The sequence below is a fragment of the Drosophila yakuba genome, chromosome X, assembly GCF_016746365.2.
Source record: "Drosophila yakuba strain Tai18E2 chromosome X, Prin_Dyak_Tai18E2_2.1, whole genome shotgun sequence".
NCBI classification, from domain to species: domain Eukaryota; kingdom Metazoa; phylum Arthropoda; class Insecta; order Diptera; family Drosophilidae; genus Drosophila; species Drosophila yakuba.
Window position 1 is genome coordinate 10,081,452 of NC_052526.2, and position 17,979 is coordinate 10,099,430.

Consider the following 17,979-nt stretch of genomic DNA (forward strand, 5'->3'; position numbering starts at 1 on the left):
TTAAAATGCGTTTAGCATCGGTTCCCACTCACATGATTTTTTTCGGTGTGTGTGTTATTTTATCACTAATTCCCTTCACTTTTCCCGCGCCGCTGTCTTTTGCTTTGCCGCAAATTTAGAAGCTGTGTGGGCGGTGTTGGTGATGGTGGTGGTGGTGGGTGGTGGTTTTTACCACTAGTTGAGCGCCAATTAACGTAAGTGTGGCTGGGGGGATCCTCGCTGCAGTCACGGATTTTATGTTGAGAGGAACTTTCCTCTTTTAACTGCCAGCCTTGTGGTCTGGCAGAGTAATTAAAACAAATATATTTTACGACGTTCAGTCGGAGTAATAGGATTGACGAGCAGCCGCTCTTTATTAATGTCAAAAACAAACTGAAACTTAAAGCTAACAAAGACTCGCAGCGGCCACGCAAATATGCTGTGTTTGCCGGCTGCGCACGGGTTTCCGGCCCAATGCTGGGTCAGCACTTTTACATTTTGATATTATATTTCGCACACTGAGCCAACTGTTCTAGTTCGTTGGCTTGTGTTAACTTATACACCTTTAGATTCTCGGCCAGGGATAAGAACTTTCCTGACAATAAATGGGTGCACTTTTCCATTGTCAATCTCTGGCAGCTGGTTGAATGTTCCATGTTGAATGTTGAATGGACAAAAAAAAAGAAGAGGGAAGAAACCAGTAAACACAACACAATGAGCCCATCCATTTGGCTTAGAGCATCTTAGGGATCGTCGTCGTCTTAGGCCAGATGCAAATGTCACCCACAACCAGATCCACACCCAAGCATTCGACTGGAGCAGCTGCATCAGATCCTGTAAGGACATTGTGCAACGGTATTGCAGGATTCGCCTGCAATACGAAAGCAACTGCTAAGCCAAATGGGAAGGGTATTTGGATTTGGAGTTAAGAACTTGGAATGGGATGAGATTAGCAGTTCTACATACGCGCTGAATGCTGAATGAATGGGACTCTGTGAATGGAATGGCACACGACTCAGTCGCATTAGATGCCACCTCCTCCGGTGCGTCGTCGTCTCATGCTAATGAGGATACCTGTTCAGGTAGCACCCACTGGCACAGGCACAGGAACAGGTAGTTGATAGTTTGGAATCGTAAATCACAACACACGACGGGTAGGCGTTGGTAATCCTTTCGACACTTAATTATAGTAGTTCAAACTGTGGCTAAGTCTCGGGCCTAAGAACCATTGCAATCGCCATTCGTCTTGGATGAAACCGGATGAGATCTGGAAGAGATCAGGCTGCATGCCAAACGGGATGAGATCATAAAGCAGTTGTCAGTTGGGTGCATTATCTTACCGAATCCCAGTGCCAGTTGTGGAAACTCACACGTTCGCCAATCCCAAACTTGCTGCAACAGCAGGAGGTATTTAACAGGATTAGCAGGATATAGTTGAGTATGAAAACTTTTATTAGATGAGATCTATACAAGTTTACAAAGGTCAGTAAAAAGTGCAAAGTGTAAATTGTGAAATGCAAAGTGTAAAGTGTAAGGTGCAATGTGCAAAGTGCAAAGTGCAAAGTGCAAAGTGTAAAATATAAAATGCAAAGTGCAAAGAATAAAGTTTAGTCTTTGTTTTGCTCAATGGACGATTCTAAATCCAAATCACAAGTTTCATTTGAACTTCGAGTTGCATATAAACTAAAACCAGGTCTTAACGATGTGACAACGCTTCAATTGGCGCTGCGAAGGAAACGGGCGATATCTGTAGTTAACCCAATCAATCCGCTGTTTTCTGGAGCATTGCGTTCGATATGGATGCTGTCCTGGTTCTCTGGGTGGAATACAAAATAGCTCGTAAATGCCCCCACAATTCGGCCACATGTTATGTTCATAGATGCCTGATCTGTATCCTGCTGCTGATCCTGCAGCCTCATCAGCATTTCGCTGTGGTCTCTCGATGGCTGCTGATGATACTGATGATGATGCACTCATCTCTTCTCGATTTGGTTTCGGTTTGGAATCAGCCTTGGCCACCAATCCTGATGCCACCTGATTGGGATGTGGCTGTGGCTGTGGCTGTGGCTGTGGCTTTGGATTGGAGTTCTGCATTGCCACTTGCGATGGGGCAGCACCTGAGGCCTGCATACGCAGCCGAAGTGTTGGCACTGATGTTTGGACTTGGGAGTCATGATTCCTATTTCGATATGGCTTGTGCTTGAACAGATTGCGCTGTTCCCGAACTGGGGCACTCTGTCCAGCTGGCGATGAAGCACCTGGTTTTGGTATCGACAGTTGGTAATAGAGGCCGAGCTCACCAGCAATGTGCACCATCACGGTGCCCGTTGGTCGTTTTTTGGCTTCATTTTCCGCCTTTGATTGCTCCGCCTTTTTCTTAGCCCTTTCCTTTGCCTTTTCCTTAGCCTTTTCCTTAGCTTTTTCCTTAGCCTTTTCCTTAGCCTTTTCCTTAGCCTTCTCATTTGCCTTCTTGACCCGCTTCGCCTCCTTTTCAGCCCGCTTTTTGCATAGGCTTTCCTTTTTAAGAGCCGTGTTCTGTTTCTTGAGGCGCCGCTTCTCCTTCTTGGAGCTGCTGGGCTTTGCTGGACGCACCTCCTCCGCCTTTGGCTCTTCTTGCTCTGAAGTGTCTCCTTCGCTGTCGTTTTCGCTGTCTTCCTCCTTATAAAGCGAATCTGGCTCCACCAGCAGCTCAAACATGTTCGATCCCAGAGCTTTTATGTCGGTGGTCATTGGGATTTCTCGCTTGGGCTGTGCATTGTGCTCCTCAGGTTTTTTAACAACTGACGTTTTCACAGTAGTATTGACCACTTTCTTTTCCACCTTATTACCAATCGATCCCAGAGCTTTTATGTCGGTGGTCATCGGGATTTCTCGCATGGGCTGTGCATTGTGCTCCTCAGGTTTTTTAACAACTGACGTTTTCACAGTAGTATTGACCACTTTCTTTTCCACCTTAATACCAATCGATCCCAGAGCTTTTATGTCGGTGGTCATCGGGATTTCTCGCTTGGGCTGTACATTGTGCTCCTCAGGTTTTTTACCAACTGACGTTTTCACAGTAGTATTGACCACTTTCTTTTCCTTCGGCAATGGCGTGGGCATACTAACTTTTTTGTTCTTTGCAGAAGGCAAAGTTTGAGGCACCAAGCAGCTTTCCTTTTTAACTTGATCCTGTGAACGTTGTTTCTTCGGTGGAAAAGCACAAACTCTGTTTTCTTTGGGTAATTGATGCTTTTGGGTTACTGGTGTTTTTGGGACTTCAGATTTCTTGGTGCTAGTCTGTTGAACTTGTGAGTTGAATGAATAAGATGATGCTGATTTAGGGAAACTCCTTTTCAGTGGAAGAGGATCCTTTCTGGCAGCCTGTTTGTTGTTGCGCAAGCGGCTACCCAATGCGGGCCACTGATTCTCAAAGACCTTTGGCTTCTGGGACCTTTGATTTTGGATCCCGAGCTGCAAATAAAAATACATGAAACCTTATATAAGTTATTGGATTGGTAATAAGGTGTTTAGACATACTTGTTTTTTGGGCGGCGCAGTAATTTGTAAAACTTTCATTTTGCTACAGATGTTTTCTAGCATAGTTGCTCCTCCAGAGGCGCAGGCTGCACTGGTGGCCAGTGGGCACGGGGGCACCTGCTCCGGTGGGGAGTTAGTGATGTGTGCCTGACTAACTGGCTTCGGATGGGCAGTGATTATTGGTGCCTCAGTTGTCGCTTCTGCTGACATATCGGTGATCTGGATCTTGGACTGTATGTTCTTTAGCTCCGGCTGCGGAGATCCAAACTCACAATTGCTGAGTGGACCTGGATGATGCGGAGCAAGATGTGGTGAAGGTAGATCGTGGACGCCTTCGACTGGTAAGTGCATCTGCATCTGCGGTGGAGCAGGATCTGTTGTTGGTGGAGCTGGGTTTTGTGGAGTCGAATGTTTTGAAGGTGGCTGTTGTTTGGCTTTCTGAATGCGTCCTTGATGCATCTGTATCTGCATCTGCATCTGCGGTGGAGCAGGATCTCCTGCTAATGGAACTGGGTTTTGTGGAGTCGAATGTTTTGAAGGTGGCTGTTGTTTGGCTTTCTGAATGCGTCCTTGATGCATCTGCATCTGCATCTGCATCTGCGGTGGAGCAGGATCTCCTGCTAATGGAACTGGGTTTTGTGGAGTCGAATGTTTTGAAGGTGGCTGTTGTTTGGCTTTCTGAATGCATCCTTGATTCATCTGTATCAGCATCTGCATCTGCGGTGGAGCAGGATCTCCTGCTAATGGAACTGGGTTTTGTTGGGTAGAATGTGTTGAAGGGGGCTGTTGTTGTTTGGCTTTCTGAACTCCTTGATGCATCTGCATCTGCGGTGGAGCAGGATCTACTGCTAATGGAACTGGGTTTTGTTGGGTAGAATGTGTTGAAGGGGGCTGTTGTTGTTTGGCTTTCTGAACTCCTTGATGCATCTGCATCTGCGGTGGAGCAGGATCTCCTGCTAATGGAGCTGGATGATGGGGCGTAAGATGTTGTAAGGGTAGATCGTGGACGCCATCAACTGGTAAGTGCATCTGCATCTGCGGTGGAGCAGGATCTGTTGTTGGTGGAGCTGGGTTTTGTGGAGTCAAATGTTTTGAAGGTGGCTGTTGTTTGGCTTTCTGAATGCGTCCTTGATGCATCTGCATCTGCATGTGCGGTGGAGCAGGATCTACTGCTAATGGAACTGAGTTTTGTTGGGTAGAATGTGTTGAAGGGGGCTGTTGTTGCTTGGCTTTCTGAACTCCTTGATGCATCTGCATCTGCGGTGGAGCAGGATCTACTGCTAATGGAGCTGGATGATGGGGCGTAAGATGTTGTAAGGGTAGATCGTGGACGCCATCAACTGGTAAGTGCATCTGCATCTGCGGTGGAGCAGGATCTCCTGCTAATGGAACTGGGTTTTGTTGGGTAGAATGTGTTGAAGGGGGCTGTTGTTGTTTGGCTTTCTGAACTCCTTGATGCATCTGCATCTGCGGTGGAGCAGGATCTACTGCTAATGGAACTGGGTTTTGTGGAGTAGAATGTGTTGAAGGTGGCTGTTGTTCGGCTTTCTGAACTCCTTGATGCATCTGCATCTGCATCTGCATCTGCATCTGCGGTGGAGCAAAATCGGTTTGAACCGGAAAATATTGTGGCGAAGGGTGTTTTGGAAGTTCCTGGACAGCTGGAATCGGTGGAGCCGCATAAAAAGCTTGTGATTGCGGATGCTGTGCAGGAATGTAATGGGGCTGCTGCTCGGGCATCATATAGATTGCCTCCCTTTGAAAATCGTTTGGCACAAACTGGGAATGTGGCGCTGATGGCGGTTGTGGTGGAGGTGGAGGTGGAGGCACCTGCTGTATGAGTTCAATGACCTGTGGCTGCTGGACTTCGAGGAACAGCTGTGGTTGCTGTTGCTCGTTCGTTGGCACGAACGTCACATAGACCAGCAGGAAGACGTACAGCGGAGGAGCAGTAGGTGGCGGTGGAGCCGGGGCAGGTGGATGACCTAATTCGCTATTGTACCAACAGCCGTTGCGGTAGAAGCCCCGCGTGTTGCCAAAACGCACAACGGAGTTGCTTGTCTCATTTGGTATGTGTATGTAGTAGTATGGCCAATACACCACTGGCAAATACGCAGTGCCATGGACACCGGGATCATCCGGATAGTGATGCACTAGCGGCTGCGCATTGCCATCAAAACGCACGTTGGGATTGGGCTGGTTTTTGGGGTTTGCCTGGAATTGAATGGTCATGTTCTAAATTCTAACAAACAAGTGCACTTTAAACTGATTTGATTATTACGTTCGGGTTCTGCTGTTTATCCATCATGTTGATTTTTTCGCCAATTTTAGTTTGGGAGCAAACTCATTCGCGCAAGCGCTGATTCCGGAAAAGGAAGTTACGGCCATTAAAGTTGCAAATTGACGTCGTGAAAACGACAGGTGGCAACCCAGTACAGTGTTCTAGAACGCCGCGATACAGTTATCTACAACTGCGTTGTACGCAATTGCATTGACGTAACGTAACAATAGAATATTTAACATATTGGAATATTTATTGGGGAAAAGGTTAAAAGCGATATATTCCTGCAATCTGATAAATATTTGTATTGATTTATACATCACAATATTGGTATGTGTGTTTCATTATATGTTGCAAATTTAATTATATATATATATAAATATATATTAATGACTGTTGTATTTTAAAGATATAAACTCATATATTTAATACAATTGAATATGGATAATTCTAAATTAGGTTAACTATTAAAACCTTTATAATGCGGAACGGAACTTGTAGATCACGATATTAGTGTTATAAAGCGATAGTGCGCTGTGATTGCATACTAAATCTGCTCGTGCAGGGTTGTCCTTTTGGTCAAGTGACAGCGCAGTCAAGTGTGTAATCGATCAATTGTCCATGTCTAGTGACCCCTGACATACGATTCCTTAGCTCTTTTCAATTTGGATTTCACTGGAAGCGGTCGCAAACCTTAAGTGCCTTCAAGCCTAACTAATCCGAGTGATTAAACTTAAACATTAACTTTAGAAGTGTCTCAGTTGAGAATTTTTGAGGTAAGTGCTTAAAACATGAACATATGTCTGCAGTTTCCCAAAATCAAATATGTTTTTTACAACTAAATTCGCGTTTTCGCTAGATTTTTTTTTACGTTTTGCATTGGCCCCTTAAAAAATAACCAACAAATATTTTAAGAAACGCCTTAAGGAGTAAACGCTTAACGCGCGCATTTGCATATTTAATTGTTGAGAAAATTACCCAAAAAAAAAATCCGGCAAAATCATGACATGCAATTAATTTTTCTAACAAAAAGAAGAAGAAAAGGCCTATAAAAAGAAGATTTTCTACGGCAAAGCACAAGGGTGCGAGTGAGAGGACGCGATGCTTGGCAAAATGTGTGCGAGTGAGAGAACGCGATGCTTGGCGAAATGTGTGCAAGTGGGATGGCACTGCAGCCGGACTGCGAGTGCGAGCGAGATGGCAGTGTGACCGCAAGGCGGTAGGACTTTCAACGTCATTAGTCAAAGAAAAGCGAAAAAGAGAAGAAGAGGAAAAGAAGAAAAGGGGAAAAAGGGTTGGAAAATGCAAATCACGATATGTAGATTCCGACATGGGCCTCGCGATTCCGCCGGGTTCCCTGCGCTTCGACGTCTCCGGAATTTCGGGGATTTCGATGATTCGGGTATTTGGGTATTCGATGGAATCCCAGCCCGTCACATCACATGTCAGGCCCGGAAAGTTTTTGTCAAACGTTTGACAGCGACGTGATCAGGTTCCCAAAATGAATGCGCGCCTGGGCTGCAATTAAATGTGAATAAAATGTAAAAGTTATCGTGCCCCTCACGACGCGCTTTTCTTGAAGGTTGCGTAATTGATTAGCCCGCGGCACACGGGACAGGATTTTCCATTCAACTATTTACCATCTACCATTTTCCTTCCATTTACTTGGCATTCGTGGTGCCCACCATTTGCAGGCTGGCCAGATCCTGGCAAGCATTCGCATGATGACCCATGTCCAGGCGTCGCTAATTGTGACCCAGACCCAATTATGGGAAATTACCATCCACCGACCATTACCCGACCCTCTGTCAAGGACCTAAACGGGTATCCTCCATATGTTTGTTTAGCTAAAAACTTAGTGGTATGTTGCTGTTTCAGAACTGTACTGCATTCGAGTGCAGAACATTTGAATATTTCCAAGTGGGGGTGTTGTAATATAATACCTAGCTTAGGATTAGCCAGCAAACAGATATGGAACTATACTACATCAGCAGGGAGATTAATATTGAACTAATATAGTTGCATTTATTAAAAATATATTTAATATAGACAGTTCTAGTTATTCAAAATATATTTAATATAGATAGTTACTTAGAAATGTGTATTACAATATGAACAAAAATATATTTAATATAGATAGTTACTTAGAAATGTGTATTACAGTTATATAAATTTTTACCTAGGAATGTGTATTATATGAATACAAATATATTTAATATAGATGGTTACCTAGAAATATGTATTAAATTATGAATGAAAATATATTTAATATATATGGTTACTTATAAATGTGTATTACATGATGCACTTGATGTGTATTGCAGAAACTGGATAACTTACTTATTTCCCTACACAACCTAGTGTTCAGGATGATATTGGAGCGCATTTTGGACATTTGGTACTACTATCCGGGTATGTATATACATATGCATATATGATGAAAAAGACAATGCAGATGGTTGATAGATAATGTATCTGCGTACTTTCGTATAGTAATGGTTTACTTTATCATTGGCCCCCCACCACTGCCAGTCGTCGACTTCGTGCCGAATTACCATCACCTTCACCATCCTGATCACCATCACCATTTCATGCCCGTCGCCGGACCGGATTTCTTGCCACCGCTGAACTATGGTGACCTGGAGGACGATTGGCTCGACTATGACACGCCCATCAGCGATTCCGAGGATAGCGATTTCGAGATTAGCGATCCCGAGAATAGCGACACCTTCTACTCCTGGGAGGACGACGATGAGGAGTTCCTGTAAGGCCAACGACAAGGACAAGGACATGCTCGACTATGGATACCCAATATGCGCTGTAAAATCGTTTATCTGAATTAAAAATTGGGCTAGATGAAAATGTTGGGAAAACTACTTTGAAAACAACTGGAAAAAATGGCGCACATCTCGATGATGTGTTCTTCTGGTTGTTCTTTTTTGGGATTAATGAAAGGGGCACTTTTGCACACCGCCAGGCAAAACTGGAGCACAAACCGAGTGCAGAGTTCAGTCTTATTTTTATTTTCATTTTTTTTCGCACGTTTAAATGCAACCCTTAACCCCGCGCCGCTTAACCCTTTGGCAAGCGACCCCGGCGATTGTCTGCTGATGCTAAACGTATTAACCCATGACCGCTTCAGCCATTGTTTATTGCCTAATTTGCGGTTAAATTTTGATTTCGGCACAATGATTGCATTTTCGATTTCACATTTTTCAGACAGATTGAGATTTATGTGTGTGCCCTTGTTTGCCAAATAGCAATTCAGCGCAGAGTGTGCGAATTTTTACTTCTCTCTATATATATATATATATATATATATATATATTTTTTTATTTTTTTTGCCCGCCGTGCGCAGCGATAAGGAAACACAAAGGACCTCCTCGCAAGGATGTGACGTGAGAAAGTGCCCAAATCGGTGGCCAGACTTAAGTCGCATGATCGATATGCGATGTGTGTGTATATGGGTTCTAAATAGGTATTTTATTTCCCAGATAGAAAGACATTGCAAATCTGATAGCAACTTAAGAACTAAGATATAGTTGCTGTTCATATTATATGTCCTTGGAATGGCGCTCTCATAACCCTTTGGCATATTGAAAATAGTAAATGTAAGTAACTGACTGCAACTTGTATTTCCTATATGTGCATTAATCATATTGCTATCGCAGCACACTCATCTCAGCCAGGAGAGCGGGAGCCACGAGGAGCTAATGACTTGGGTCAGTGCAGAAAATCAATTAAATACAAGACGCAAAATGCCCACAATGTAATGACCGGATGACCCACCACCACGACCACGACCAGGACCACCACTGGCAATGGCACCACATCACATCAGTTGCCCATGAGGGCTGGCATAATAATGATAAACTGTCAAAACTACACGATATGCCAGATCATATCTGCGGATTGCCAATCCGCGGACCAGTAGCAAACCACCACCATCACCATTGCCATCAGGTTGGTGGAACCCACGCGCCCAACACATTAACACGGCCCAAAAGGATCAAGGAGCGAGCAGCAAGGACCTGACTGACTGACTGTCGATCAGAACTTTATGACTCCTGGAGTCGCTTTTCCACATTTATTCCATCGTTTTTTTTTTTTGGTGCAACGCGGGGTTAATTTTGGGTTACCCGCCGCTGCTTTTTTACGACGGGAAATTTGTCAAACGTTGACAGTTTTCAATTATATGTTTGCATATCGAGTGTGTGTTCTAATGCATTTGTGGCATGTCCTGTTTTTTTTTAGTTGTTTCTGGCCAGGAAGTCGCGAAGCCAGGTCCTTGCATAATTACACCAGTTTTTATTGCCAGGTTACCAGGTTACCAAAACTGAGTTGAGATTCAAATTCATATGATAATGCAATTGATTCGTTAGTGAATATTTCAAAAACTATATGTGCCTGTACTTAAAAGGGCTGCTTTTCAGTTAAATTTATGGATTCATGTCTCAGCACAAAAGTTGCAAATAACTATGACCTTTAGCTAACTCATAAAAGTGACTTACTTCGCACTCATTCAGCATACTTTAAATGCACCCATTGTACTTCCAACTATGCACATTGAAATTTTATAGTTAACGAGCTTTTGTTGCCAGTCTGCGAATGAGCCAAAGTAAACACTCACATGGATGTAATTATTATGGATTAGCATTATGTATGGGCCATATATCACATATATCACGGCGACGGGCAACTGATTTATGTCCATTTGGCCAGTGACAACTCTATTCCATTCGAAGATCCTTCGTCCTGCCAGGTAGCTGCCAAGCTGACCAAAGCTGTTTACACCAAATTTACGTCACATAATCAATTGTCCGACACGGAGCAATAAAAACAAGAGCGCAGGGGTCACTCGCGATGGCTATGGGAATTGTGTTGGATTGGAAATCGCTAAGGATACCGGAATTGGGAACCAGGAATCAGGAATCTGAAATCAGGACTGTGTGCGCTAATCCTGCCAACGTTGTGTGGCATAATTTTCCGACCCGCTGAACCGCCCCTTTTATTTGCATTTGTTACGGTGACCCGCCAAGATTGTCGCCGTGTAATGAAGAGGTCATTCGGTTCACCGGACGGATGGACGGCTGGACGACTGGCGATGTTTGTTTTGGCTTTGTGACAGTCAAAGGATTACAGCGGCCGCGACATGGGCGCGAACTTTGCGGTCCTTTTTTGTTGACACGGTGACAGGATCACACGATCACACGATCACGAAATCACACAATTCCGCCGGACAGCTGCGCATCCTGGCCGGAATGCGTGGATTCGTTACGATTTCTAGGACATTGGGAGCATTGGTACACAATGGGGTTTTTTTCTGTACCACAAGGATCTGCGCAGGATGCGGTTTGTGTAACGATCGCCGTTCGCTGGACACTTTATGCAGCGTCATATCCTGCAGCATATCCTGCCACATCCGCTTAATGGCGTGATGAATGATCCCAGTCCAGCAGATTCAATGCATAGGATGGGTGTTTCTTTTTTAAATGCTACAGTAGCTTGAGTAAATGAAAATCATCACGAAAATATATAGATAATAATAAAAACATATAAATCATGAAAATCAAGTATTGTATAATTGGGGAAACTGCGTTAAGCATTGTGGAATGTCCATAAAAAGTGTGAATCTGATGTGAATTTCTGGTTGTGAAGATAAGGGATATTTAAACAATTATCTAATTGCCACTACTTTGACATTGTTTTAGAGAGCAACCAATGAAGAAGCAGCTCCAAGGACTACTACAAATCAAAGCCTGATCCTGATCCCAATCCCCATCCCCATTCCGATGCCGATTGCGACCCAGTTGCAGAGGCAATTCCTTTGCCAAGTTGAAAGATAATGAGCAGCGTAATAGGCGCATTTGGCAAGGACTCGAAGGACTCGAACAAAGGCAGAGGAGCAGCTGCTCTGTGCCAATTGGCACACAATGGAGCGGCACATGCCACACAGTCTGGCGAAAAGAGAAAAAAATCAAAAATCCGATGAATAGAAAACTGAAGGGAAGAAGTTGAGAAAAAAAAAGACGTGGAAAACGGGGACAAGTACCACGTAACATTGCACATTGACAACAACAAGGAAGCGAGGCAACAATGGAAAAGTGAAAAATCTCCGGCGGAGGCAACACCCAAAGGACAGCTGTCTGCGTCTCCATCTGTTTGTGATTCCCCGCAAGAAGGACGTGATCCTGCCACTCTGCCAAAGAACTTGCTTGACATTGAGTATGTACATATATGAAAATAAGTTGTAAATTTAAATAAAATTTTAATTGCCTGTAAACTTGAAAATGTGAGTATGCATTTTGCAAAGTAGCATTAGCATGTGTTGCATTTGAAATGATGATCCGTGCACAATCGCTTTTCCCCATAAGCTGAAACACACTGTTTTTTTTTTGGTTTTTTGTTCAAATGCAAATCGCGGTCAATCGCGGTAATTGGATTAGGGCCATCCAATTGATTCCGCACAACCCCTTCCGGCGGCAGCATCCGGCGATCCGCGATTGACCCTACTCCTGACCTTTCGACCCCTTTGGATGCTGCTGGATGCCTTTTCCCCTCGAGGAATGGCCCTTTTGCAGCCCGGTAGAAAAAAAACACGGAAAATTAATTAAGAAAACATCCCCGCGGCCATCCACTGTCCCACGGCGGATTTTCATTACGTTGTTACTTGGGATCACATCGATGGGCACCGGAATGGGTTCAGGACCTCTTCCAAAAGATGAGAGATGGAAAAGTGCTTTCCGAAGTTCAACAGACAAGAAAAACGAATTTTTATTGAGAATTAGAGCGGATATTTCAAAGTTAGATGGCCAAAAAAAAAGCCAAAATGGCAAACTCTATTTTCATAAATATTTCAAATAATTACCAGTTAAGTTTGCATGATTATAGAGTTTCGTGAAAATGCGCTGACTTAAAAGGGGTGAGAAAGTGGCTTAATAATAGTTAATTTTCCGCTTGTCACGCCTTCTGAAAAAAATGCAAAAAATGGCTCGTTACATTGCTCATTACAATGAATAAACATTCATTTAGATAAAGCTTATGCACAGTGAAAAAAACCTGATCCCTGGTGATCCCTGGCAAAGGCACACCCACCGACTGTAAACGGTGAAAATCGACGTTAATTTATTTCAATTTTCCAACCATTGTCTGCATACAAAACAGTTCGTTAGCAAAGCTAACCAGTTTTCCTTGGAGTTGAAGTTTTTTCGAATTGCAGTGGATAAATACGAGAACGGGACACTTGAAATTGAAATGGAAATAGAAATTACGCTTAATTGGCGGAGAAACAATGTTGAATGCCGAGGGCATTGGGAAAATGATAAGGAAAACTCCCTAATTACAAACAAGAATTTTCCGGGTGCGCGCGAAATACCGTAGGAAATACAAAGAAAAGGGTTGACGAAGATCGCGCCTGGGAACCTAATAACCCCGATCCACGATTCCCGATCCCCGATTTTCCACCAACTTCGACATTGAAGTTGATGTTGAAGTTTTCGATAAGCCGGCCGGCGGTGGAAAATGAGATATACTCGTATTCGTAAGTGTCCCCAACCAGTCATAGATTTTTTAATAAATATTTGACATGGCATTTTCACTTAAGCCACGGAAAAGGCCATGGAAATCCATTGTGTGCAAACAGTTAGGTTGGTTAGCAACCCTAAGCGGAAAATTTGTTTAAACAACTGAGCAAATATCGGCAATTCGCCCGCTGAAGAGGGGTAACTTTTTTATTCGTGTGCTATTGGGAAACTCGGAAAACTCTTCTCTTTTTTTTGGCAGTTTCTCCCCAAAAAAAAAAAAAACGAAGCAAAGAATTGAAAATTACTAAGCCGGCAATCAAAATACAAACAAGAGCGAAAACTCAATGGGAACCATTGTTGTCCAACTGAAGCACCTGAGTTTATGGCGCAAGGACATCCCCCATGGTGACTCCGGGTGAAATGTGCATTTCGCAACACATTTACGATCCTTTATCCTTTATGCCTTATCCTTTATAATCCCTTCAATCGCTCTGTTAACTGCTAACTGGTTTCTGGTTCCTGGTTGCTGGCGCTTTGTTGCTCTAAATTGTCCTTTCCAAATCACTGGACTCGCACAAAGGACTCGCCCTCAATTGCACAACTATTTTGATTCGGGAAAAAAAATCAAATCAATGAAATCAAATCAAATAAAATAAAATATAATAAAATAAAAGGAGAGAAATGGGCCAAACTGGGCGCGCAGCCAGAGATTACGTTTAGTTGTATATAAATACACACCTTCAAGGAATCTAAACTAAACAATTTGAAAGGACTTTATTACATTTAAAAGTGTAAGCCTACTTAGAAAATATTTGCCAAGATGTGAGCTTTTCCCGAATTTCTCAATCAATGTAGGCTTTGAAAATACAATTAAGGAGGTAAAATTTACGGATCAGGAATTCGAACAGAGAATATTTGGCCAGCACTATGAAAACAGCTCCGAACATCAAACAAAATACGACCGAGAAAAATATTGTACAGAAAAAAAGCAAGAAAATTAGCTTTTTCCGTTGAAGAAAAAAAAAACAGTTTTTGATACGTTTATATATATTTTGTAATTAATAAAAAACCTAAGCAAACTGTTCGTTTGCTTTAAACGTAAGTTCCAAATTGAACACCAAACACACACACAACCACAACGAATTTAGACGAAATCTAAACAAAATTCTCGGTTCCAATAAAAATGCCAATTTTCTTTGTATTTTAGGTAAGCAAGCTTTGCAAATAAAATCGGACAATATCGTTGGTCAACTCCATCGATTCAGTTTAGTTTATCGAAGGCAGTTGTGTTTTCCCATTCGTTGTTTCCACTTCACATATTCCCTTAATTTATTTGGTTGAAAAAGCACTCGACTTCAAACATACATTCAAAGTGAAAATTTGAATTTTCCCAACGAGAAATATACCAATGAGCACATAAAACTTTGATGAACATCAATCATGAACAAGATAAATCCACCAAAAATGATTAAACGCAGAGCGGCAGCACTCTCCAAGGATCAGGAGGATCAGGTCTGCGAGGATAAGAAGCGCACGTTGGTGGTGGAACCATTTGGTAGGCCAAAAATGGCAAACCCATCACCCAAGGACTCGAACATGATCAAGAATAAGGATAGCAGGATGGCGAAGCCACCAACTCTAGCTCGAAGGACTGGCACAAGCCATTCCAAGGCTGAAAAGCTCTCCGAGAATACGGCCCAAAAATGTTCGAAGTCCGTGGCAGAGCCATTAAACGTGAACAATTCCAAGTTGAATGTGCAGCAAAAAAGGCCACCCAAGAGACAGGAGCTCTGCGAATGTGAGGACTTGCAGTCAGCCGAACCATGTGACCAAGTGCCAGGGGCGTCCAAGAATAAGTTGATTAAGAATATGCCCAAACAGAGGGGCATAGCACAAACTCCATCGCTGCACAAGGATATGGGCGCCCAGTTGGCGAAAGTGGATAACCTTTGCGATCAAAGTGGCAAGGGAGAACGCTCTAGAATTAAGCACACTGGCGATCAGAGCACCGCGGGGAAATCCACAGAACCGGACGAAGAAGTGTCCACAGGACACCAGAGCGATGAAGGAGGAGGTTCCAACCAAAGCACTGGCGATTGCGATGATGATGCTGGCAATGGATTCGAAAGGCAAGAGTGCCAGCAGGACTATGTCTATGGTGGCTATCATCCGGTGGCCATTGGCGATGTGTTCGTGAGGCGCTATCATGTCATCAAGAAGCTGGGCTGGGGACACTTCTCCACCGTGTGGCTGTGCTACGATTGCAAGATGCAGCGTTACTGTGCCATCAAGGTGGTCAAGTCGGCGCTGGAGTTCTCGGAAACCGCTCGCGATGAGATCCGCCTCTTTACCGCCATCAACAGGAACGAGAGTCAAAAGCACAGAGGCAACCTGGTCGGTTTCTACAATCACTTTCATGTCTCCGGGCCGAACGGCACACACACTTGCCTGGTCTTCGAGGTGCTCGGCGACAATCTGCTGACGGTCATCGAAAGAACCGCCTACAAGGGAATGCCCCTCTACAATGTCAGACAGATTGCGCGGCAGGTCCTTAAGGGTCTGTACTTTTTGCACAACGAATGCCGCATCATACACACCGATCTGAAGCCGGAGAATGTGCTGCTGGTGGCCAACGATGTGAACATTCGTACCCAGGTCAACCAGTCAATTGACAAGTACTTGAAGGACCACGAGGAGCAGCAACGAGCTGGGTATGTAAACCTATAACCGGGTTATAGCATATACTATGGTTAACCAAGCGAAATCCTTTCGCAGACACAACCCACCGGTTGTCTCACCCGACAGATCCAAGAAGACGAAGACGTCCAAGAAACGGATGCGAGCGAGGGCCAAGAAGGTATTGGCATTCTTCAAGACCCATCGCCGGCTGCTCCGCAGGCAGGGCCTCAATGATCTACTGCGTCTGGCCGAACGTGGCCTCCTCTCGCCGATGACTGCCGCCTTGGCCGTCACCGATAAGCTGCCCTTCTTGCCCTTCTCCTTCGACGGCCTGAAGATACTCAGCGATGAGGATGTGGCCAAGGTGCAGAAATTTGCACCAGTCGATCAGGTGGGCGATCAGGTGCTTTGCCATCATCGCAATGTGGGCGAGGATAGCAACAATGACGACTATGATGTTGTGGATTGGGAATGCAGTAACGTGGACATGCTGCTAAAGAATCCAAAGTTCTTCATACGATTCGTGCTGTACAAGGTCGTAGGCTCGGATGAGCAGGAGCGTACCAGCCAGGATTTTCGGATGCGAGTTTCACGCTCCAAAGGACGTGGCCAGAACAAGAAGAAATCGAGATCCCTGTCGAGATCGGCATGCACTGCTGACCATTTGGTATTTATCCCAAGTTCCTATTGTAGCTAAATATTTTGTAGTCTACTTTTTGGCGCCCACGTGAACGATTTCAAGGATGTGTGCTTATCAGAATTTTAATTGGAATATTAATTAGAATAATTGTATTAACCATTTCATTTTGACCTTTCGCAGACGGTACCCAGTGGCCTATCGACATGCGAGCCCAGTTTGAGCAAACTTCACCCCAAGGACCCGGCCACCGAGGACTGCGAGGTAATGGTGAAGATAGCCGACTTGGGCAATGGCTGTTGGTTCAATTACCACTTCACGGAGGACATCCAGACCCGTGAGTACCGTGCATTGGAGGTGATCCTCGGTGCGGGATATACAGAGACAGCGGACATCTGGAGCGTGGCCTGTTTGCTATGGGAGCTGTGCACTGGGACGTATCTATTCGATACTCATTCAAAGCGGGGCAAGTACAATTTGGATGAGGCGCACATAGCCAAAATAATCGAGACATGTGGCGTCATTCCCAGGGATCTGATCAAGAGAGGCGCATACTCGTCGAATTTCTTCAAGAGCAATGGCCAACTTTGTCATATCTCCGCCTTGAAGAGCCGTAAACTGGCCAGTGTCCTGGTCAAGGAGCACGGATGGACGCGTCGCAATGCCAAGGCATTCGTGGCCTTTCTAATGCCCATGCTAAACACCAATCCTGGGGAACGCAACTCTGCTCGCAACGCCTTGGAGCACCAGTTCTTCTACAACAAATTGGGCCCTAAAAAAATCATTCTCACAAAATATGACCCTAACAGTCACTTTGCATGTAAATGTAAAGTTAACAGTGACATGGACGGGGACAATGGTGAAAAGGATAGCAACATATACAAGGATAACAGTGAGAAGGAAAACAACAGGGAGAAGGAAAGCAACAAGGACGAGGACAGCAACAGCAACAGGGAAAACAACAGCGACAAGGATAGCAAAAGCAACAGCGACCAGGAGCACAGCACCAGCGACAGCGACGAGGACAGCACCAGCGAAAACGACAACAACAGCGATAGCAGCAGCATCTGCAGCAATTATAATGACGACTGCGAATGCCACATAAACTGCGAGTGCACCAGCCCCAGCTCCTTGGACAGCAAAAACTCCGTTTGGAAAAGAAGGATGATTCGACCCCTGAACGAAGGAATGGATCAGAACCTGGACCAGGGCATGAAACGCAACGAAGCCTGCGGGAAGTAACAACGAATTTGATCAAAAGGAATGGAAAATACGATATGAAAACCAAACCACACACAACACAATTCAAGTTACAATAAAGTGCGCCTGAAGCTATCTATTTTAGGTGTTTTACATGAATA

At 44.3% G+C, this 17,979-nt stretch overlaps 3 protein-coding genes across 8 annotated transcripts; 2 read left to right on the forward strand and 1 right to left on the reverse strand.

Annotated features, from left to right (window-relative positions):
• Positions 1 to 305: 305 nt before the first annotated feature.
• On the reverse strand, positions 306 to 5,929 carry LOC6524855 (bromodomain-containing protein 4). Of its 2 annotated transcripts, XM_039371019.2 has the most exons (4): positions 5,780 to 5,929; positions 4,773 to 5,712; positions 3,499 to 4,340; positions 306 to 3,432 (listed from the first exon to the last, which is right to left on the reverse strand). In XM_039371019.2, exons 1-4 carry the CDS (start codon positions 5,804 to 5,806, stop codon positions 1,663 to 1,665), a joined length of 3,579 nt encoding a protein of 1,192 aa, XP_039226953.1. In that variant the 5' UTR covers positions 5,807 to 5,929; the 3' UTR covers positions 306 to 1,662. The 2 variants fall into 2 exon arrangements, with proteins under 2 accessions (XP_039226953.1, XP_039226950.1); XM_039371016.2 differs by having other exon boundaries at positions 3,499 to 5,712; positions 5,780 to 5,928.
• Positions 5,930 to 6,425: 496 nt separating this feature from the next.
• Positions 6,426 to 8,641, forward strand: LOC6524856 (chromodomain-helicase-DNA-binding protein 8). 4 transcript variants are annotated; one of them, XM_039371022.1, is made up of 3 exons: positions 6,426 to 6,555; positions 8,104 to 8,191; positions 8,246 to 8,641. In XM_039371022.1, exons 2-3 carry the CDS (start codon positions 8,149 to 8,151, stop codon positions 8,545 to 8,547), a joined length of 345 nt encoding a protein of 114 aa, XP_039226956.1. In that variant the 5' UTR covers positions 6,426 to 6,555; positions 8,104 to 8,148; the 3' UTR covers positions 8,548 to 8,641. The 4 variants fall into 4 exon arrangements, with proteins under 4 accessions (XP_039226956.1, XP_039226966.1, XP_039226969.1 ...); XM_039371032.1 differs by having other exon boundaries at positions 6,429 to 6,555; positions 8,273 to 8,641; XM_039371035.1 differs by having other exon boundaries at positions 6,430 to 6,555; positions 8,312 to 8,641.
• A 5,567-nt stretch (positions 8,642 to 14,208) lies between these two features.
• On the forward strand, positions 14,209 to 17,957 carry LOC6524857 (SRSF protein kinase 2). Of its 2 annotated transcripts, XM_039377779.2 has the most exons (5): positions 14,209 to 14,400; positions 14,510 to 16,013; positions 16,078 to 16,648; positions 16,802 to 17,084; positions 17,149 to 17,236. In XM_039377779.2, the coding sequence occupies exons 2-5, from the start codon at positions 14,743 to 14,745 to the stop codon at positions 17,154 to 17,156; spliced, it is 2,133 nt and encodes a 710-aa protein (XP_039233713.1). In that variant the 5' UTR covers positions 14,209 to 14,400; positions 14,510 to 14,742; the 3' UTR covers positions 17,157 to 17,236. The 2 variants fall into 2 exon arrangements, with proteins under 2 accessions (XP_039233713.1, XP_039233712.1); XM_039377778.1 differs by having other exon boundaries at positions 14,210 to 14,400; positions 16,802 to 17,957.
• The last annotated feature ends 22 nt before the right edge of the window (positions 17,958 to 17,979 follow it).

What these genes read in the sequence shown, in the direction of transcription:
- LOC6524855 (XM_039371016.2), bottom strand. Translation starts at nt 5,806, where the DNA reads ATGATGGATAAACAGCAGAACCCGAAC. An exon ending in ATAAACAGCAGAACCCGAAC is followed by an intron (nt 5,713 to 5,779) that starts GTAATAATCAAA and finishes ATTCAATTCCAG; the next exon opens with GCAAACCCCAAAAACCAGCC. An exon ending in CTGCGCCGCCCAAAAAACAA is followed by an intron (nt 3,433 to 3,498) that starts GTATGTCTAAAC and finishes TTTTATTTGCAG; the next exon opens with CTCGGGATCCAAAATCAAAG.
- LOC6524856 (XM_039371022.1), top strand. Translation starts at nt 8,149, where the DNA reads ATGATATTGGAGCGCATTTTGGACATTTGGTACTACTATCCGG. An exon ending in CATTTGGTACTACTATCCGG is followed by an intron (nt 8,192 to 8,245) that starts GTATGTATATAC and finishes GATGGTTGATAG; the next exon opens with ATAATGTATCTGCGTACTTT.
- LOC6524857 (XM_039377778.1), top strand. Translation starts at nt 14,743, where the DNA reads ATGAACAAGATAAATCCACCAAAAATGATTAAACGCAGAGCGGCAGCA. An exon ending in GAGGAGCAGCAACGAGCTGG is followed by an intron (nt 16,014 to 16,077) that starts GTATGTAAACCT and finishes ATCCTTTCGCAG; the next exon opens with ACACAACCCACCGGTTGTCT. An exon ending in CATGCACTGCTGACCATTTG is followed by an intron (nt 16,649 to 16,801) that starts GTATTTATCCCA and finishes GACCTTTCGCAG; the next exon opens with ACGGTACCCAGTGGCCTATC.